This window comes from Eleutherodactylus coqui, chromosome 1 (assembly GCF_035609145.1).
Source record: "Eleutherodactylus coqui strain aEleCoq1 chromosome 1, aEleCoq1.hap1, whole genome shotgun sequence".
Classification (NCBI taxonomy): domain Eukaryota; kingdom Metazoa; phylum Chordata; class Amphibia; order Anura; family Eleutherodactylidae; genus Eleutherodactylus; species Eleutherodactylus coqui.
This window is the reverse complement of record NC_089837.1, coordinates 247,099,718-247,120,252: the sequence shown is the minus strand read 5'-3', so window position 1 is coordinate 247,120,252 and position 20,535 is coordinate 247,099,718. Positions and strand designations below refer to the sequence as shown.

The 20,535-nt window shown below is 41.5% G+C and overlaps 1 protein-coding gene across 1 annotated transcript in view; it reads right to left on the bottom strand.

Annotated features, from left to right (window-relative positions):
- The window catches only part of LOC136580517 (amine sulfotransferase-like), a 104,241-nt gene that overhangs the window by 37,967 nt on the left and 45,739 nt on the right, over positions 1-20,535 (bottom strand). The window contains exon 4 of the mRNA XM_066581168.1: positions 15,001-15,209. Within this exon, the coding sequence (XP_066437265.1) occupies positions 15,001-15,209 (209 nt within the window). The remainder of the gene's footprint in view (positions 1-15,000; positions 15,210-20,535) is intronic.

Sequence of the window (20,535 nt, the reverse complement as noted above, 5' to 3'; positions counted from 1 at the left end):
ATTTTTCCACCCCTATTAGTAATAAGGTTGTTTTCCCCTTCCTTTTTGTATGGATATTTAAGGTCCTGTCTACGTGGCTTAGAACTGAGTTCCAAAAGTTGCTCAGCTTGGTGCATGACCAAAATAGATGAGAAATTGTACCCCTTTGGTCGCAATCTCTCCAGCATTTGTCGTTGTGGTGGAATCTGGCGGCAAGTAAGCTCGGTGTGTAGTACCATCTTAACTATATTTTTAGTTGTGTTTCTAAAATGCCCATTCCCTTTGTGGAGCCACATGCGTTTTTCTATGCTGTTTCCCATGTTTCAATTGGGATTTTCTCACCTAGTTCTTTTTCCCAATTGAGGATGTGGTTTTTTTTTTTTTTGTATGTTGAAATTGTCGGTTAGTAGATTGTAAAAATACCTAGTGTCTGATTTCCCCATCGGGGGGGGGGGGGGGGGGGGGGGTGTCGTAATTTTCCCAAGAACAATCTTTGGAATTTTTGTATTGTGTATAGGATTTTTTTCCCAAAAAGCTGATATTCTAGTGTAACTGAATAGGTCATTTGTTAGATCGAATTCTGACTTTGTTTTAAAGGGTTTTATCCCCATTTCTGTAGTGAGGTTATCCAGTGTTTTCATACCCTTCTGGACCCAAGGTTCGACGTTTATATCGGGCATGAATAAATTTAATATTCCCAATGGGAGAGCCGTTTTTTTATAGGAGTTGTGTGAGGCCGCTTTTTTTGAAAACTCCTTCCAGGCCACTACCATTGGGGGTGGTTTTTTTTTTAGATCGGAGTGATTTTTCGTCGCTGTAAGTGATGCAGCTAATAATAAATTCCCTTTGAGGGGGTGGATGTAGGATGCTTCCATGCCTACCCAAGCCATCGCTCCGTTGGTCTTTAAGCAGTTTCTGGTCTGGTTTAAAATAGTAGCTGTAAAATATTTCTCTATCAGGTACGTCCGCGCCCCCTTTTCTACGGTGTAGGGTTAGAATTGTAAGGGCTACACGCGGCTTGCCCCCTGGCCAAATAAAGTATGTTAGTTGTCTTTGTAATCTTTTGATTGTATTTTTTGAAATCGGGATTGGCAATACCCTGAAAAGATACAGGATCCTTGGCAGGATCTTCATTTTATATGTCATGATTTTTCCTAGCCAGGAAAGGCCAATCTCTGACAAGCGGTCCAGTTCCCTCTGGATTGATGTCATAAGTGGTATAAAATTTAAGTCCTCCAATTTGTTTAAGTTTGCTGTTATTATTGTGCCTAGGTATGGGATGCCCCCTGATTTCCACTTAAAGGGGAACTCTGTTTGAATAGTTTAAGGTCTTTTGAGATATTCATTCCCAATATTATTGATTCATACTACAAGCTCAACGTAGATAAGATTTTTTCGAATTGTTGTAAGATATGGTGTGCTCCTCTCAGAGACTCCAGGGGTGATGACAGCATGAGGACGATATCATCGGCGAATAGGCCGATTTTGTGTTGTCGGAGTTTTGAAAGATTCCCCTCGTGTCAGGAGAGGTTCTAATCATCTCCGCCAACGGTTCCACCATTAGAATGTATAATATAGGGGAAAGCGGGCACCCCTGTCGTGTCCCGTTAGATATTACAAACTTGTCAGACAAGGCCCCATCAATCAACACCCTGGCGGCAGGGCAGGAGTACAGGGCCCGGACGGTGCGAATTGTGCTCTCCCCGAAACCAAATTTTGTTAGAGTTTGGAAAGCGTATCCCCAGTGAACTCTATCAAACGCTTTTTCTGCGTCTAGGGCTAGCATGATGGTTGGAGTACAAGAAATTTTTGCAGAGTGGATAAGGTTGAGTAGTTTTCTCGCGCCGTCCGAAGCCTGCCGCCTCTTTACAAAACCTGCCTGGTCAGAATGCACAATTATTAGGGGGACAGACAGGGCAATCTGCCACAAAGAATGGTGTGTTGTCTTAGTAGCGCTCAACATCGACATATATTAGATTGAGTTGACAGATTACTGGGAGAGGCAGGTGTGGACCCAGTGGTCATAGTATACATTGGCACCAATGACAAAAAAAAGTTAGAGGTAGGTGGAAAGCCCTTAAAAATGATTTCAGGGCATTATGATGTAAGCTTAGAGCAAGGATCTCCAAAGTAGTATTTTCTGAAATGCTACCTGTACCATGTGCCACACCAGAAAAGCAGAGGAAGATTAGGGAGGTAAACAAGTGGCTCCAGAATTAGTGTAGGAAAAAGGAATTTGGGCTCTGGAAGAACTGGTCTAACGTGTTGTTGGCTAAAGGTTCTACCATAGGGATGGGCTGCATCACAATGGGGAGGGTGCAGTTGTTCTGGGGGAGAAGATGGCTAGAAGGTTGGAGGAGTTTAAACTAGGGACTGGGGGTAAGGCAACCAGAGAGATAAAGGGTAAGATAGTGTAGACAGTGAATAAAGGCTAAGTAATGGAAATTGTGAAGCAGCGGTGGGAGGATTTAGTACAGTTAGAACTAGTAGAATAGTTTATAGGGATCCACTTAATATAAAAAATAACCCAAACCTTCTATTCTAAGGTAACTAATGCTAGAAGTCTGACCAATAAGATCGACAAACTGGAAGTAATGTATGAGGAAAGGTACAACATAGTGGGAATAACAGACCTGCTTGGATGAAAGCTGTGACTGGGCAGTGAACTTACAGTCTGTTCAGAAGAGATCAGAAAAACAGAAATCGGGAGGAGTTTGTCTTTTTGTAAAATCCTGTTTAAAGCCCCCACTACGCAGGAAGATATATGGGAGGGAAATTAACATGTGAAGTCTGTATAGATATACATGGAGTGAAAAACAATTATAAAATCCTCATATTGGTTTTCCATAGACCCACAAATATAACAAAAGCCATTGAAAATCTATTAATGAGGCAAATAAATGAATCACAATGAGGTAATTATGGGAGACTTTAACCGGATATAAGCTGAAACCTGCTGATCTCATAAGGGCAAAAAGTTTTTGTCACTAAATAAAGATAATTACACTACCCAACTTTTACAGCACCCATATAAAGGGGATGGCTATTTTGGACATATTAAACAACAGACCTGGCAGAATAACAGGGGTGCAGGCCAGGGGGCACCTGGAAAATAGTGACCATATTATTTCTACTTGTCTTTCAATAGGGAGTTTTATAGGGAGTTATGAAAATATTAAACTTTAGGAAGACAAAGTTTGATCAGCTCAGAGGTGTCCTAAACCTTATTGACTGAGACAATGTCCTTAAAAAAAAAAACGTTACAGATGATTAATTGGAAATGTTTAAAACATCTTAAATACTTACTGTAAGTATTCGAGGAATAAAAGGGTTAGGAATAGGAGAAAATCAACGTGGCTAAATATAGATGTAAAGGGACTATAAACAAGAAAAAGAAAGCATTTAAAAACTACTAACAAGAAGGTAGCGAAAAAGCACTAAACCTATAAGAAAAAAAAAAAACATTATATGAACAAATAAAAACAGCGAATGTATAGACAGACGTATTGCTAAGGAGAGTAAAGCTAACCCTAAACTGTTCCAAGTATAGAAATAGTAAAAAGATTAATACTGAAAGTGTTGGTCCTTTAATAAATAATGTAGGAAAAAATGCAGAGGGTGATGAGGAGAAAACAAATTATTAATTACTTTTTTCTCCACGAAATGTCAGATGAGATGCAGAATGATAATATGAACTCTCCACTAAAGGTCATCAGTTTAACTCAAGAAGTGCAGAGCCATCTTATAAAGATTAAAATAGACAAATCGCCAGGTTCTAAGGGACTTAATGAATCTTATAGACAGACTATTGTTTCTTATATTTAAGAACTATAGTGATGGGGTCTGTTCCACTGGATTGGTGCATAGCCAATGTGGTGCCAAAATTCAAACAGGGGTCAAAAAGTGAATCTGGAAACTACAGACCAGTAAGTCTTACTTTTATTGTGGGTAAAATGTTTGAGGGGTTCATAAGAGATGCTATCCAGGAGTACTTTAAAGAAAATAGCTGTATAACTTCATATCAGCATGGATTTATGAGAGGTCACTCCTGTCAAAACAATCTGATCAGCTTCTACTAGGAGGTAAGTTCAAGACTGGACCGAAGAGTCATTGGATCTTGTGTATTTGGACTTTTCAAAAGTGTTTGACACTGCCACATAAAACATTGGTTTATAAAACGGAAATGCTTTGTCTCGGTGAGAATGTGTATAAGTGGATAGGTAACTGGCTTAGTCATAGAAAGCAGAGGGTGGCTATAAATTATACACCATCTGATTGGGTCACTGTTAGTAGTGGGGTACCACAGGGGTCAGTACTGGGCCCTATTCTTTTTAATATATTTGTTAATGAACTGGTAGAAGAATTGCACAGTAAAATATCACTATTTGTAGATTATATAAAACTGTGTAAAGTAGTGAACACAAGAAAGGACAGAATGTGGTTGCAAATGGATTTGAATACATTGGCATCTTGGTTAGAAAAGTGGCAAATGAGGTTTAACACTGATGAATGTAAAGTTATGCATATGGGCAGAGGAAAACATGTCACCATTACACACTAAATAGGAAACCACTAGGTAAAACTGACATGGAAAAGGACTTGGGGATTTTAATTAACTGTAAATTCAACTGGAGCAACCAGTGTTGGGCAGTGGCTGTAAAGACAAATTGGATTATGGGGTGCATCAAAAGAGGCATGGAGGCACATGACAAGTGCATTGTTCTTCCTCTTTACAAGTCACTGGGAAGATCACACATGGAATATTGTATACATTTTTGGGCACCATTACTCAAGAAGGACATATCAGAGCTTGAGCAGGTTCCAAGGCAGGCAACTAAATTATTAAATAGATTTGGCAGATTACAATACTCAAAGACATTATCAAATGTTGGGTTATTTAATTTAGAAGAAAGGCGGTTGAGTGGCAACCTAATAACTATGTATAGATATATCAGGGGTCAATGCCGAGATCTATCTCATCATCTATTTATAACCAAAACTGTGACTGTATGTAATGACTGTGGAACCACTGTGTCAACCTATCGGGTGAGTGATTATCTAATCCAGCACAGTTGACAGCTGTGGGAGGTAAGATATCAAATGTACAAACATTGTATGCAGATGGAAACTAGGGAAAGAATCTTGCCCCGGGCTGATAACCAGGAGATGGAAACCCCTGCCTGTAAGCGGAGCTGGTGTCCTGATAAGAGGAAAGGGTGAACTAGATGGATCTCTGTCTTTTTTGGCCTAACATATGTTACTACATGCACATGCAGTTTCTCACACTTGAAAATGGCACCTCACACTGGCAAGTGGAAGCAACACACACACACACACACACACACACACACACACACACACACACACACAACTAGTTCTCTTAACTTCCCAGTGTTGTATAAACGTGAAATTTTTGCATGACCATTCTTTAGGTCCTAAATAGGAAAAGTCAAGGGGTCACAACTTAATTATTCAATGCTAAGTGCAAAAGTTAGTGCACCCCTATGTAATGTACCTAATCTAATTCTAAGTTCCTGGTGTTGTACAAGCTTGAAATTTGGCATGACCATTTCTTAGGTCCTAAATAGCAAAATTAAAGGGGTCACAACTTGATTATTCAATGCTAAGTGCAAAAGGAAGTGAACCCCTATAATGTAACTTCCTGGTGTCGAACAAAATTGAAATTTGGCACAAGCATTTTTTTTTTTTAGGTCCTACATAGGAAAAGTTAACAACTTGATTATTCACTGCCAAGTGCAAAAAATGAAGTCTGCCATGATCATTCATTACATTCTAATAGGAAACGTAAGGGGGTTGAAACTTCAATATTCAATTATGAGAATTAAAAACTGAAAAACTGAAATGATTTGTATACTAACGAGAATCTACCTCACTTCTGTGTATATACTAAGGAGAATCTAACTGATCTGTGTGCATATACTGAGGAGAATCTACTTTACCTCTAAGTCTATATATTCTCTTCAGTATAACTGACCTGTATATCCTGAAAGACTGTAAAGTAGATAAGGAATCAGCTAGAGATAAAGCATATCTTTAAAGGGGTTGTCCCACGGCAGCAAGTGGGTCTATACACTTCTGTATGGCCATATTAATGCACTTTGTAATGTACATTGTGCATTAATTATGAGCCATACAGAAGTTATAAAAAGTTTTTCACTTACCTGCTCCGTTGCTGGCGTCCTCGTCTCCATGGTGCCGACTAATTTTCGGCCTCCGATGGCCAAATTAGCCGCACTTGCGCAGTCCGGGTCTTCTCCTGTCTTCAATGGGGCCGCTCGTGCAGAATGCCGGCTCCGTGTAGCTCCGCCCCGTCACGTGCCGATTCCAGCCAATCAGGAGGCTGGAATCGGCAATGGACCGCACAGAAGAGCTGCGGTCCACGGAGGGAGCAGACCCCGGCGGCCATCTTCAGCAGGTGAGTATGAAGACGCCGGACCGCCGGGATTCAGGTAAGCACTCTCCGTTTTTTTTTAACCCCTGCATCGGGGTTGTCTCGCGCCGAACGGGGGGTTAAAAAAAAAAACAAAACCCCGTTTCGGCGCGGGACAACCCCTTTAAGGTTAAGAAGGAGCCGCAATCTACAGTCTGGGATTCAATTTGAAAAAAAAGGGGGTGTTACCTTTGTGGGAGATATCCTATATGTTCACCATTTTGTATGTATTTTCTGTTATCAACTGTGAATATACTGTATTTTGTCTATAATGGTCTGAACTTCTGGGAGAATGGAACATCACCTCCCCCCCCCCCCACCTCCACAAGAATTGGAGGAGCTAGTGCTGTGTGCTCAAGAACTGGAAAAACCGGTTCTAACTGGCAGAAAGCCATCTAGGAGTGCTTTGTCTTGGACAGCAGAGAGGAGAAGCAGGATGTTCTCCTCATGAGACCAAATTCAAGAATGAACTGAGCGTGCTCACTGAAGTTCCTCCCAGATGGATGACATCACAAGCTACCTCACAAATACCTCCCTCTGAGGACAACCAATCAGCACGCTAAATAATGTAACTGTATACTTCCTGTGTTGAAACTTATTTAAGTTTCAACGCGCGCATAATAAAGACAGACTCTTTTGGGAACACATGATGTAGGCTTGTGGTCTTTGAAGGCTCTCCAGGCCTGTACACATTATTTAATTTGAAACACACAGTATATCTATAATAGCGAAATTTGCGCTAACAAATTTGGAGGCACCGCTGGGATAATGAAGATACAGAGATATGAAGATATTTCATCGTTATCCGGACACAAGGGGACTTCGAAGCAGAGACGGACGGATAATGAGCTCAAACAAGGTAATAAGCTATTCTTATACCTGTACCATCTCTCCCTCTCTGCTATGATCTGCCCCAGGCCGGGTGAGTTGAAATATGATAAGTCTGTATCTAAAGAACTATGAAATAGATATACTGTGTTGTTTTTATGTTGTCTGTGAAGAAAATGTCCTGAGTGAAAGAAGGTGTGAGCTATGGGGGTTTATATATATTCTCTGTAGAAGTGAATGGTGTGAACAGACTGTGCAGGTTAATAAGGAACAAAGAAAGTAGAATAACTTGTTAAAAGAAAGCAAAAAGGAAAGTTGATATAAGCAATTTTAGCTGAAGGTTATAGTAGTGAGTAAAGTTGCTGAGAGTGTCCATGCGGTGAGTTTCCATTGTGCAACATGTGGCTGAAGAGGTCTCCCTTTGTTATGTGGGGGGAGGGGTGCACATGGAGTGCTTGCATTTGCCATGTTGGCATACATCAACTCAAAGGATTTTGGCTTGGAGTAATTGATACCAGACAGCAGAGAGGCCTGTCTGATGGTAGATGTGGGCGCGCCAGAGAAGTCGCCTCTGATTATGGCAGGCCAAGCAGGCTGTTGAGGTTCCACAATGTGGTGCCAAAAGTACAGATCTGCGCCATGAGGTGCGGGAGTAGAGAATCTCAATTAATTAAGGATTTTTCCAATTACGACAAGATGGGCAGGGACGAAATTGTAAGTGCTTATTAGTGGTAAGCCAGACCTGTGTCGTGAGTTGTGGGAAAAAAAAAATCGAAGTATGACTCGCAAGCAAATTCAATGAGATGATGTTTGTAAACATAACTGGACACACAAAAATGGGAAAGGAAAAAGCAAGTCAATGAGTTAAGAAAAGGTAGAAGGTTTAACAATGAACGGTGAAAATAGTTGCTATCTGGAGTGGTGAATATAAGCATGTGGGTGGAAATGGGCATAAGTTGTATTGTGTTTGTCATTGGATAGCCTATTCTGAACAATATATGTAAAAACCGCGGTACATAAGAGTTTTCTTATATACATACTTTGTTCAATATGGGAAGTTCTATGAACAGTAAATACAATCCCAGTTTCTACTTCACATGAGATACTTATCAGTCTGTATATATGAGTGAGTGAAAACCCCAGTGAGTGTGAGTTTGTGTGTATAAATGAAGGGCCCGTATGAGAGTTAGACTGTGTTATATGGTGTGTACTGTCCGGTGGCTAGGAATGAAATGAGGCAAGAAAGACCAAACGCTGAGCCAGACCACAGGGGGTGGAGCTAGGTGATGTAAGGAGATCGGAAGTAAGAACAATAGGAAGAGTCTTGCTCCACCCTCAACACAGATCAGCCTAGGAGAGAAGTGTGTCTCCATTTAAGTGGATGTTGATATATAGATATATATGTATATATGTATATTGTGGTAATGTATAGAGGGAAGGTCACTCTTAGACTCCATGTTAAGTCTCTCACTTGAACAAATGTAGGTGACCAAAGGAGGGGCATCTAATTTTATTTCTGAGGGTAGTTGTGTGAGATAATAGTCCAGGGTTACCACAGTATATTTATATATACATATAGGTTCTTGGAGTATGTGGAGAATTTAAAAATATTGAGTTGTATTTATTTTGAATATCATTGAATTAAGATACGAAAATGAGGTAATTGTGTACTTGACACCTGATAAGTACTTTAGTCAAATTAATAACAAAAGTTCTATTTTATAATGTATCTCATTTTCAATTAACAACAGTATTTTACATGAAAATAGTTACATTTGAAAAATAAAGTACATTTTTGATGCCAGTAATTGAGTATATCCCGAATGGTATCAGGGATACTAGTCCCTTAGTAAACCAGTAATTAACCATCATTGGTGTAGTTGTTATGGTTGCAGATTGTAATAACAATATTTCATCTCCTGTTTGCAGTATGTTTTAGTGCAGGTACCAGAGATGGTGTGGGGCCCCGTAACGTCAGGCTCCCTCAAGGTGTCATAAAATTACTGTATAGAGTGCAAACTAAACATCTTTCAGCTTCCAGACTAACTATGTATGAGACTGCCCTGCTAGCACCCTCACATATCGCAATCAAGAGGGGTATAGTTCCAAATGTCGTTTCATGTCTTTTACTGAATTCAGAAGGTTGAGAGGAAGGGGCAGCAGGTGCAGACCATGACATTAAATAGCAAGCACATGATTGTACAATTGTCTGAAGATTAATGAAAAGAGAAACTAGGGGTCCTAACAATAATGTTGTAATTGCCATGATTAATGTAAATCTTGAGTTTTACCCATAGATGGTTCCAAAAATTGTGGAAATGGACAAGCAAAACAGGCTATGCAGTGGTAACCGACAGAAAGAGGCAATTATACAAAAACCACTCTTTTCCTCATGAGACACTCAGTTACTCAGGAAATAGAGGTGATGGCGCTCACTGAAATATGTAAGCTGGCTGCAGGTAAGACTTTGTCTGCACCGACTTAAGGTACACATTGGGAATCGTACACGATTTCACATCTTATGGGGCACAATGGAAGTTTCATGGGGTCCTTGAGTAAGCCAATCCAGAACGCAGAAGCAGTGTTTTTGTTCTACAAGGTTTTAGCTCTTTCCGCACAGGTGACTTATCATCAAGTCCAGGCTTATGCCACAGAGACAACGACTGAGGCTGGAAGGAACCAGAGAGCAGGCACCGCAGCAGCCTGACTTCCCTTGAATGAGGTAACGGCTGGTAACCTGCTTGCACCTGAAACAGGTGTAGATATTTCTCTGTTGCTTGAATTACAGGAACAGGCCTCAAAAGAAGAAAAAGGAGGAGTGAAAAAGCGAGCGGAATGCTACTGGGATCTGGCAGAAAGGTAAATGCCTGTGCCTCCCCTGCACGCTGTGCTCCATGATGTCACACCTGATCCCTGAGCTAACCCATTCATCCAAGGAGGTAATGTGTGGTATAGTGTCTTCTGCTTGGCTTACCCCAGGGTTCAACACTGCTGCAATAGGGTTTGTATAGGGATGCACGATATGCGCCCGTTACAATCCAGGCCAATTGGTCAAGGTACCTTCTCGGTGCAAGCCAGACTATCTGTATCAGTGACTGCAGAATGATAGCATACAGCTACCACAGGTAGGTGTTTGGAGTTGTTGGTTTGCATAGACCTCTTTTCATGTTATTTGGAGGCGTGGCTTGAGAAAAAAATAAATAAATAAAAATAATTTTTAACACGCCAAAAATATGACCTAAGAATATGTTTTATGAAAGTAATTTTGAATATTTGGGTACACCAGAAGTAATAATAAATAATAAAGGTAAACATTTTATTAGTCATCTACTTGGTTAGAACCACGCCTAAATAGAAGACTAAGTTGAGTCCCTATGAAGGTTTTGTTTGGTAATGCTACTGTAATAGGCCTATGCCTATTCCAGGCCAAAAAGGAGAGCCTTACCTCCCATGTGAGTGCCTAACATCAGGAGTTATATCATCTGTCACTCATAAATGTGTATTCTCCGTGTTTCCAGATCAAAATGCAAAGAATCCTTTCGAGTGCTGTTAACCACTACGGTCTCAGTGAAACTTCAAGAAAAACTAGTTTGGGTTCATGTCAGACATTGAATAAAGATAATCAAGGAAGGAGACAAATGTGGCCCATAATCCTTTGTTATATGTAGGACCCCTGCGGTCATTGGGCTGTCATTTCTCTTCTTCCTCATAAGGGATGTGGTAAATACATAACTACTGATGAAGAGGATTATGACAAATCTAGGAATGTTGCGTTATAAAATTTGCTTAACTTGATTGATTTGCAATGTTTGATATTATATTGTTTGTTTACATAGTAAGAATTCTTGAGTTATATGTCTACTGTATGTAGAAGGTATTTGTGCCGTAATGTAGGAAGATTAGGAATATTAAAAATATTCATTTGCTACAGCAGAAAACTTATCAAGTCTCTCTGGGCAGAGATTGTTGGATGGATAAATTTAAACTACAGATTTTTGTTTTGAAGGGGTGAAGAAAAGCACACAAGACCCCAGATTGTGATTTTGTTTTTGTTTTGTTTGATTTACCATGGACTGAATTATTTTGGATCAAGTTTAAATAGGACTGAGAAAATTTATGAACTGATTTATTTCCACCAGGACATTGGAACTTTCTAAGTGTGATTTGAAATTTAATCTTCTCTAAGTGCATGCTGCACCTATCCACACGCTATGACTATTCAACTGAGCCTGAAGAACTGACAAGTGTGCCTGACTGCTGCTAAATTGCCACTGGGGTGATCCTCATACTCTGCACAATAACCGCCAGCAGATGACGTCAAAGGAGGGTGAAGCATCACCGCTCCTCCCTGAAGACCTTGGGCAACAAAATGCTGTACAGAGGCATCTGCTACATTGGAATAAAGGGGCTCTATAGTCAGCTGTGGATACTTCTGGATATGGAGAATGGAGAAGATTGTTTGATATCAATATAATGGGCGGGGACAGATTCCTACTTAGGGTCTGTTCTTTGGCTAACCAGGGAAAGCAGTGAGGGCACAATAATCCCCCTGCTTCCCTGCATCGGAGATCCTATAGGTTTAGGATCTAAAGAAGATCAAGAGAAGAAGAAACAATTTTACAGGAAGAGACATTTGTATTCAACATCTAACGGTTCTTGAATTTGTTTTCGTTATTTTCTCGAGCCCAGATTTGACAAGATTGGTTTTATGTTGATAGCAAATGGATATATATAGGGAACAGATATTTGGTTGTTTATGTAATATATTTCAGAAGTTGATTAATAGAACTTGAAGATCAAACCATGATATGTCAAAGTACATATTCCAACCCTAAATTGTATGCTAATTTTATGTATCTTGATGAAATAGTTGTATGATGGCTACAAATAGCAAAAGGGTGGATTGTGGTGCAAATAATTGGCTATTTGTGGCCCTCCATTTTGTCCTTCATCCTCCATTTTGTATTTTCCTTTATTCTCCATTTTGTATCTTACATACGAATAGCTATGAACATTCATGTGGCCTTCAAACCTGTTTGGTGTAGGAAGCTTTGATGTAACTGTGAAATGTGACAGAACAATGCTAACTGCATTAACTACAGTTCCATTTGTATAGGTTTGTTTGAACTCTGTCCATATACATTGTATGGCCAGGAATCTATTGTCTTGTTAATCCTGTGATACCATCATCATTGTCTAGGGAATTGAGTTGTTGATTCTGAACCTTTGATCAATGAAACTGGCTCCTTCAGATGGTGGTGGGGGTCTCAGACTGATAACATCTTTACAAAGCTTGGGTATGACTAAGCAAGTTTTAGTGTATAAAATAGGACAAAAAAAATGTCAACAGATACAATAAGGTAGCAGTAAGTGTACCAATGTTTCAGCCATATTGTGTAATCAGACCAATGTTAACATGTAACAAACAATATAACCTGAGATCACACTTGGAAAGCCAGTCACATTCAACATGTTGTATGTCATTTAAACTATGAACAAGGTGGCTTATGCAGAAAACGTGAAAAAAAAAAAAAAAAAAGATAAATCTTTCAGGAGCCATCTACCTAGAATACCGTTGGGAAACTGTAACGTGTTGTGAGGTATTTTCCTTATCCTGGATATCACCCAGCAGTAGGCAGGGATAAGGAAGGTGACAGCTAGGGTCCCCTGTAGGTGGTAGGGAAAGGCCCAAGAACACAAAAATAGGAAGAAAAAAAAAACATCCAGGAGAATGAAAATACGCACAACAAAGGAGGGAATTGTGGGAGATATCCTATATGTTCACCATTTTGTATGTATTTTCTGTTATCAACTGTGAATATACTGTATTTTGTCTATAATGGTCTGAACTTCTGGGAGAATGGAACATGACCCCCCCCCCCCCACCCCCACAAGAATTGGAGGAGCTAGTGCTGTGTGCTCAAGAACTGGAAAAACCGGTTCTAACTGGCAGAAAGCTATCTAGAAGTGCTTTGTCTTGGACAGCAGAGAGGAGAAGCAGGATGTTCTCCTCATGAGACCAAATTCAAGAATGAACTGAGCGTGCTCACTGAAGTTCCTCCCAGATGGATGACATCACAAGCTACCTCACAAATACCTCCCTCTGAGGACAACCAATCAGCACGCTAAATAATGTAACTGTATACTTCCTGTGTTGAAACTTATTTAAGTTTCAACGCGCGCATAATAAAGACAGACTCTTTTGGGAACACATGATGTAGGCTTGTGGTCTTTGAAGGCTCTCCAGGCCTGTACACATATTTAATTTGAAACACACGGTATATCTATAATAGCGAATTTTGCGCTAACACCTTTAAAAAGGTAAAAACTGAGGAGAGTGGGATGGGTGGCACATTCTGCAGAGGGACAGAGGTACATACTGTCTGAGAAGAATCTAACAGTCCTCTATATGTGTATATATTTTATTCCTCGGTTCCTCTGAAGTAACCATGACTCCATAAAATTTTCTGTGCGAACAGGTAAACACCTGTATCAGATTAACTCTGGAGAAGTTGGGTATATCAGCTAGTATATAAAAGCATGAGAGAAGCAAACAAGAAATTGATATAATTTGAAGTTCAAATCCACGGAATTTATCATTCAGCTTAAAAGGTGAATCCTAATCATTCAGATTCTCGCTGGATCACAGCAAATTAAAGGATAATCATTCCATGTAAATGCCAGCAGTGACTAAATGACAAACAATAAGTCATCTATGAATGTCAACCTGTTTACTGTGAATGGAGGTAGGCAGCTACAGCGATCCCCAGCCCGCTCCTCCATTCACTGAGCGATTCTCACTCCTGTGTGAAAGCTTAGGAGCAATTGTCATTGGGACAGTTGTCGGGCACTGAAGGACCTGACAATTAGTCTGTTTAAAAAGACCCTTACTCCCAGCCCCTTTGTTGACAATGGTCCTAAGGGACTGCAAATTCCAGCAATCAATATGTAGCTGTACTAATATTATACGCTTTCTTTTCACAACTTGCCAGGAATTAATTGTCAACTCAGTATTTCAAATTGCATCCGTTTGGTATATGTTGTGCATTCTCACACTGGTTGATGACTGTAACAGGTCTTCCACTGGTACCCACCCTACCCATAAGACAGAGTGCAGTCCGTTTCTACATTATATTACTACATAAGACATTGCACAAGAGACAGGAACACTGGGCAGTAGCATTACATGTCATCAGGAGGGTTTACCCAATGGGTTAATGTTCTACTGATGTGTGATCCTACTGGCTGCACAAAGGTGTTTATTCCTTCACAGTATTTTATATAGTGTTATAGATCTAGCAACTACAGGCAATGGATGTATAAAGAGGTGGTGGTGATGTCTGTCAACTCTACCTTGTATATGCCCATTTTCTATCAGACTATAGCTACTCCAGAAAAGGGGGGGGGGGGGGAAGCACCTTCATATTATGCATTTCCTGCATTACTTTGTTTCCTGCCATTCGTAAAGCTTATCACTTTATTGCTTAGCATACCATATTTGTTTGCTGTATGACAACTGGAAATATATTTGTGACATGGCGAACCATTCTAACTAGCATAATGGGAATTTTTGCCAGATGATTTCATGTAGAGGGTAGAAATACAGACATTTAGTAGGTTTTCTGAGAAGATAAAAATAATATAAGACCAATATTATGTATTGTGTAAAAAGAAGCCATGTATATTAATTCATCTATTAATCAAAACGAGAAACATTGGAAGATAATACTTATGTGTTTTACCTTTCCCATCCTGAATCTTAAATCTTTTGGCATTAGATAATAAGGCAGGTGAGATGTGAAGAGACGAGGAGATGGACGACTTTTAAAGTCAGCATTGCCCAATTCATATTCTATCCATGGCACTCTTAATATATTTTCAACATGTTCTGTTCCGTTTCGATGCCCTTCATTAAATATTAAGCTTAGAGTTTGTTGTGTCCAAACTGTGCCTGCAAAATATGTTATAGGTCTTATTATTTACAGCATCTACTGTAATTGACAGGCTGTAAGACAAGTCTTTAGTTAAAGATAATGTCCGGGACGGAGGGTGCGTTCACACGAGCGCATAAACGGCGCGTTTTTGCGCCCAATCGTATAAACATGACCATCTGAGGCATTGGTTTCCAATGTATTCGTTCGCACGGGCGATTTTGCGGCGGGTAAAAACAACGACCCGAAAAAAACCCGGAACATATGCGACCGAAATACGCCCCAATGCATATTCGATGGCCGAAAAGATAGTTTGCAAAGTAGGAACAAACGATAATACGCTTTCTAGCTCTGGTCATGATCGCCGAAAAACGTTCTTTCCGGCGATTAAACGCTGCGCACGTGCGAATGTAAATACGCCTACGCTCGTGTGACCGCGCCCTAAGGCTGCATTTCCACGAACGTATATCGGCTCAGTCTTCACGCCAAGCCAATATAAGTCGTCCTCATCTGCAGGGGGGGGGGGGGGGCCCTCTCTGCCTCCTCTCTGCACTATTTGCAATGGGGAGAGGTAATTCTTGGAACTTAGCCCCACCTCCGTCCCGCCTCCTTTCATTGGAAATAGTGCAGAGGAGGCAGAGAGGGGGCGGGAGCTAAGTTCCTGCTCCTGGCTCTTCCATCCTCCTCCCTCTGCACATGAGGACGACGTATATCGGCTCGGCATGAAAACTGAGCAGATATACGTTCGTGGGAATGCAGCCTAAACTATTGATGACTTAATTGAAGTGACAGCAGTGCTTGACTGAGCTCTGCAGTTACTTAAGTCTATACCAGGCACAGTGCCATACATTACATAGTGCCTGTGCTAAGTAGAACGCTCAGTCCTATTCATTTGTCTGATGAATATCATAAACATGTCTGAGATTAGGCAGAAGCACTCACCTCAGCTCCGTGGCCTCCTCAATTAGCTAATCGGCCAGGTTTCCCACTGATCAACTATTAATGAGTTGTTCTGAGGATAGGCCATAAATTGTTAAATCCTGAAAAACCCTTTAATTTATTAAGTAATAGAGATAAGCAGGAAGCAAATTTTGTAGAATAGAAATTCTATTTTTTTTCTCTTTTAGGGCAGGCTCACACGAGCGTAATTTCATTGCACATTAAACAAGCATAATATGCTGTGAATTGAGTCAATGAAAGTACAATGATTTTCATTGATCCAGTCACACTTGCATAGATTTATTGCATATAATATGCACGTAACAAAAGAACACAGCATGTTCTATTTTACCATGTATTATGTGTGATAGAGCCTTAATTTTCTCTATGGGTTTGTATGAAAATGCTGTACATACACTATTACATTGCACATGTGCAGCATTTTATATGCATGCTGCTAAGAAACAAAACCAGTAAAAAAAAAAAACAAAAAAAAAAACAACAAAAAACAGGAGAGCGTGTGTCCGATACGCTGTAATGCACAGGCGTATGTGATCACAGTCATGGGAATCGCAGCTCCACACCGGTAAAAAAAACAAACAAACTGCATTTCATATGCAGAATTTTACTATACATTTGTGTGAGCCTGCCCTTAGTTTTACACTGTTTGGTGTCTGTGTACTATATGGTCACATGAGGCAGATTTTGTTGTAAAAAATTACAAGCAAAAAAAGTGTTCAAGGACCGGCAGAGGTTTATTCATCATTGACAAACTAGCCAGTTACGGTCAAACATTTTCAATGATCTTTGTTTAATTTTCTCCTAGGCAATAAAGGCGTTTTCCCATGCATTATATTAATCCACCATCCATATCTGATCTCTGTAACGTTTCACGTGATATTGCTGCATTTTTTTTAACGCGATTGTCAATGGGACTTTCTAATGTTAAAAACTCATTGCACAAAAATTGCAAAGCACCAACTTGCCATGTGTTTTTAACATTAGAAAGTCCCATTGACAAATGCGTTAAAAAAAAACGCAGCGATATCGCATGAAAAAAAAAATGCACAAAAAAACCCGCAAGTGTGCAGGAGCCCTCAGAGTATGTGTCGTCTGACACAGGCGGTGACTAGAGATGAGAGAGCACCAAAATGCTTGGGTGCTCGTTGCTCGAGTCGAACTTTCCGTAATACTCAAGGGTTTGTTTCGAGTAACGAACCCCATTGAAGTCAATGGGCGACTCGAGCATTTTTGTGTGGGACCGATGCTCCGTATAGCTGATGACTTGTCAAACACCAGAAATCATCAGAAAGTCATGGAAACACCACAGAAACGGATAGGGAAAGGCAGGGGCAGCATGCATGGCTGCATCTCAGGCTCCTAGGTCCCACTATTAATCCAAAATGGGGACAAGAGTCTGGTGTCAGCCCCCCTCCCCCCCTAACAATTTTTACTTCGGACAAACCCTCATTAGCAAGGCACACCTTAGTTAAGCACCACACTACCTGCAACTAAGGACAGTCACTGCCTGCGGGTGACACCGCTGTCTCTTCTCCTGGGTTACATGCTGGCATTGCCGTCCAACCCCCCCCCCCCCCCCCGCACGATCCTGCGTCCACAGCGCACCAAAAAGTTTCCCTACGCAGCGTTCAGCTCATGCCACACGCTCGCTTCATAGCTACATCACCCTCATGTCTATTTTCACCACCCTCATGTCTATTTATAAGTGTGTCTGCGATGAGGAGAAATGGGAGGCACACACTGCAGAGGGTTGGCAGGGCCAGGCAGCGACCCTCTGAAAGTGTGGGCGATAGCCCACGATGCTGTTGAGAATTGATGATAGATTGACGTACGATCATTTCAATCCCGTGCCACCTCAGTCACAAAATTGTCAGGAGCCACAAACATGGGCATAAAGGGGACTTAGGTGCCAGCACTTCTACACATCTCCACAATGCAGCAATACTCTGTGTGGGAAGCACGTGAGTGGGCCCAGGCTCGGTCCCAGCCTCCACCTTGTGTGACCCAAGGTGCCGTGAGTTACATAGCAATGGGAAAGCCATGTGTCCCTACACAATCCATTGCGGTGTTGAGCTATCTAACACCTACACAGAATGAAAAGTCTTTGAGTTCCTTGGGCTTGCCTATGCTGTCGGTGCACAAAGATGGTATTACACAAGAAGAAATCAGAGCGCCCAAACATGGCAAAGTTTCACCCCGCCAATGACCTCGGCCCACATTTCTACCCTAGTCAGTCAGTGTATTTGTGCCAGACAGGTAAAGCAACGCAATGGGAAGTCTTTGTGCACTCACAGCATAGGTGAGCCCAAGGAACTCAAGCATGGTATTACACATGAGGAAATCAGAGTGCCCAAACATGGCAGAGTTTCACCCTGCTAAGGGCCTCGGCCTACATTTCTGCCCTAGTCAGTGTGTTTGTGCCAGACAGGTAAAACAATGCAATGGGAAGTCTTTGTGCACTCACAGCATAGGCGAGCCAAAGGAACCCAAGGAAAGTATTAAACATAAAGCAATTACAGTGCCCAAACATGACAGACTTTCACTCTGCTGAGGACCTCGGCCTCTGCCCGCACCCATAGCAATCGTGGGCATAAAGCGGACTCGGATGCTAGTCTCATTAATGAACGTCTCATTAATGCAGTAACGCTCCTTTTGTTTGGCCCAAACCAGTGTCTCAGATAACTGTGGTAACACAAGAGAAAATACATGTTGCCCAGTGCTGATCCCCTGACCCCAAGCAGGAGGAGGTGGCATAACAAGGCAAAAAAATGTGACCGAGGTAGGACCCGAAATAGTCTGTGGGAAGCATGTGAGCGGGCCCAGGGTCAGGCTCAGTCCCAGCCTCCACCTTGTGTGACCCAAGGTGCCCCAAGTTACATAGCAATGTAAATCCATGTGTCCTCACACTATTCATTCTGTGTAGGTGCCAGATAGCTCAAAACCGCAAGGGGAAGTCTTTGAGTTCCTTGGGCTTGCCTATGCTGTCAGTGCACAAAGATGGTATTACACAGGAAGAAATCAGAGTGCCCAAACACGGCAGAGTTTCACCCCGCCAAGGACCTATGCCTCGGCCCACATTTCTGCCCTAGTCAGTGTATTTGTGCCAGATAGGTAAAACACCGCAATGGGAAGTCTTTGTGCACCCACAGTATAGACAGACGCCAGTAACATTTCTGTAGTAAAGCTTTAGGCAGACCCCTGTAACATTCCTGTAGCAAAGGTATAGGCAGACCCCAGTAACATTTCTGTAGCAGAAGTATAGGCAGACCCCTGTAACAATCCTGTAGCAAAGGTATAGGCAGACCCCTGTAACATTTTTTTGTAGCAGCAGTATAGGCAGACCCCTGTACATTTCTGTAGCAAAAGTATAGGTGAACCCCTGTAACATTTCTGTAGCAAGTGTATAGGTGAACCCCTCAAACCATTCAGTAGAAAAGGTATAGGCACACCCCAGTAACATTTCTGTGGTAAAAGTATAGGCTGCCCCGAGTAACATTTCTGTAGCAAGAGTATAGGCGAACCCCTGAAACATTGGGGTACCATGAGTGTAGGCGAAGGCCAGAAAAATTAGTGTACCACGAGTACAAATGTACCCCTGAAAAATTGCTCAACTGCGAGGGCAAGTGAAACCCATAAACATTTTTTAAAGATACAGCTCGCTGTTGCTTAATTTGTAACAGAGCCTGGAGGCAGCCCTGTGAAAAAAATTGGTTTCTGTTAAAGTATCAATACAATACTTTTGAAACTTGTTAAAAAAAAATAAAATTTGTAAAAAAATTGTAAGTAAAGCCTTTTGGACCTCAGAAAAATTGGCAGTTCAGTGTGATGACATGATGTTTTAGGAGGAGTAATATCCGAGAGTGATTGACAAAGCTAATTCCCTCTTTTTTTCCGGTGATCGAGAATGCTTTTTTCTCCGGTTGCAGCGCAAAGAATCATTAGGTTCTGCTGCTCTTCGCCGGTGGAGAAGAGAAGTCTGGGGAAAGCCAGCCTTTGTTCATCTTTATGAGTGTAAACATGTCGGCACTGGCAGTTGACAGGCGGGTATGCTTATCCGTGAGGATTCCCCCAGCTGCACTAAACATCTTCTCTGACAAGACGCTAGTGGCAGGGCAGGCCAGCACCTCCAGGGCGTACAGCGCACGTTCGTGCCACGTGTCCAGCTTTGACACCAAATAGTTGTATGGAGCAGAGGCATCACGGAGGACGGTGGTATGATTGGCTAAGTACTCCCTCACCATCTTTTTACAGTGCTCCCTCCGACTCAGCCTTGACTGGGGAGCAGTGACACAGTCTTGCTGGGGAGCCATAAAGCTGGCAGAGGCCTTGGAGAGTGTTCCCCTGCCTGCGCTGAACATGCTGCCTGATCCCCGTGCCTCCCCTGCT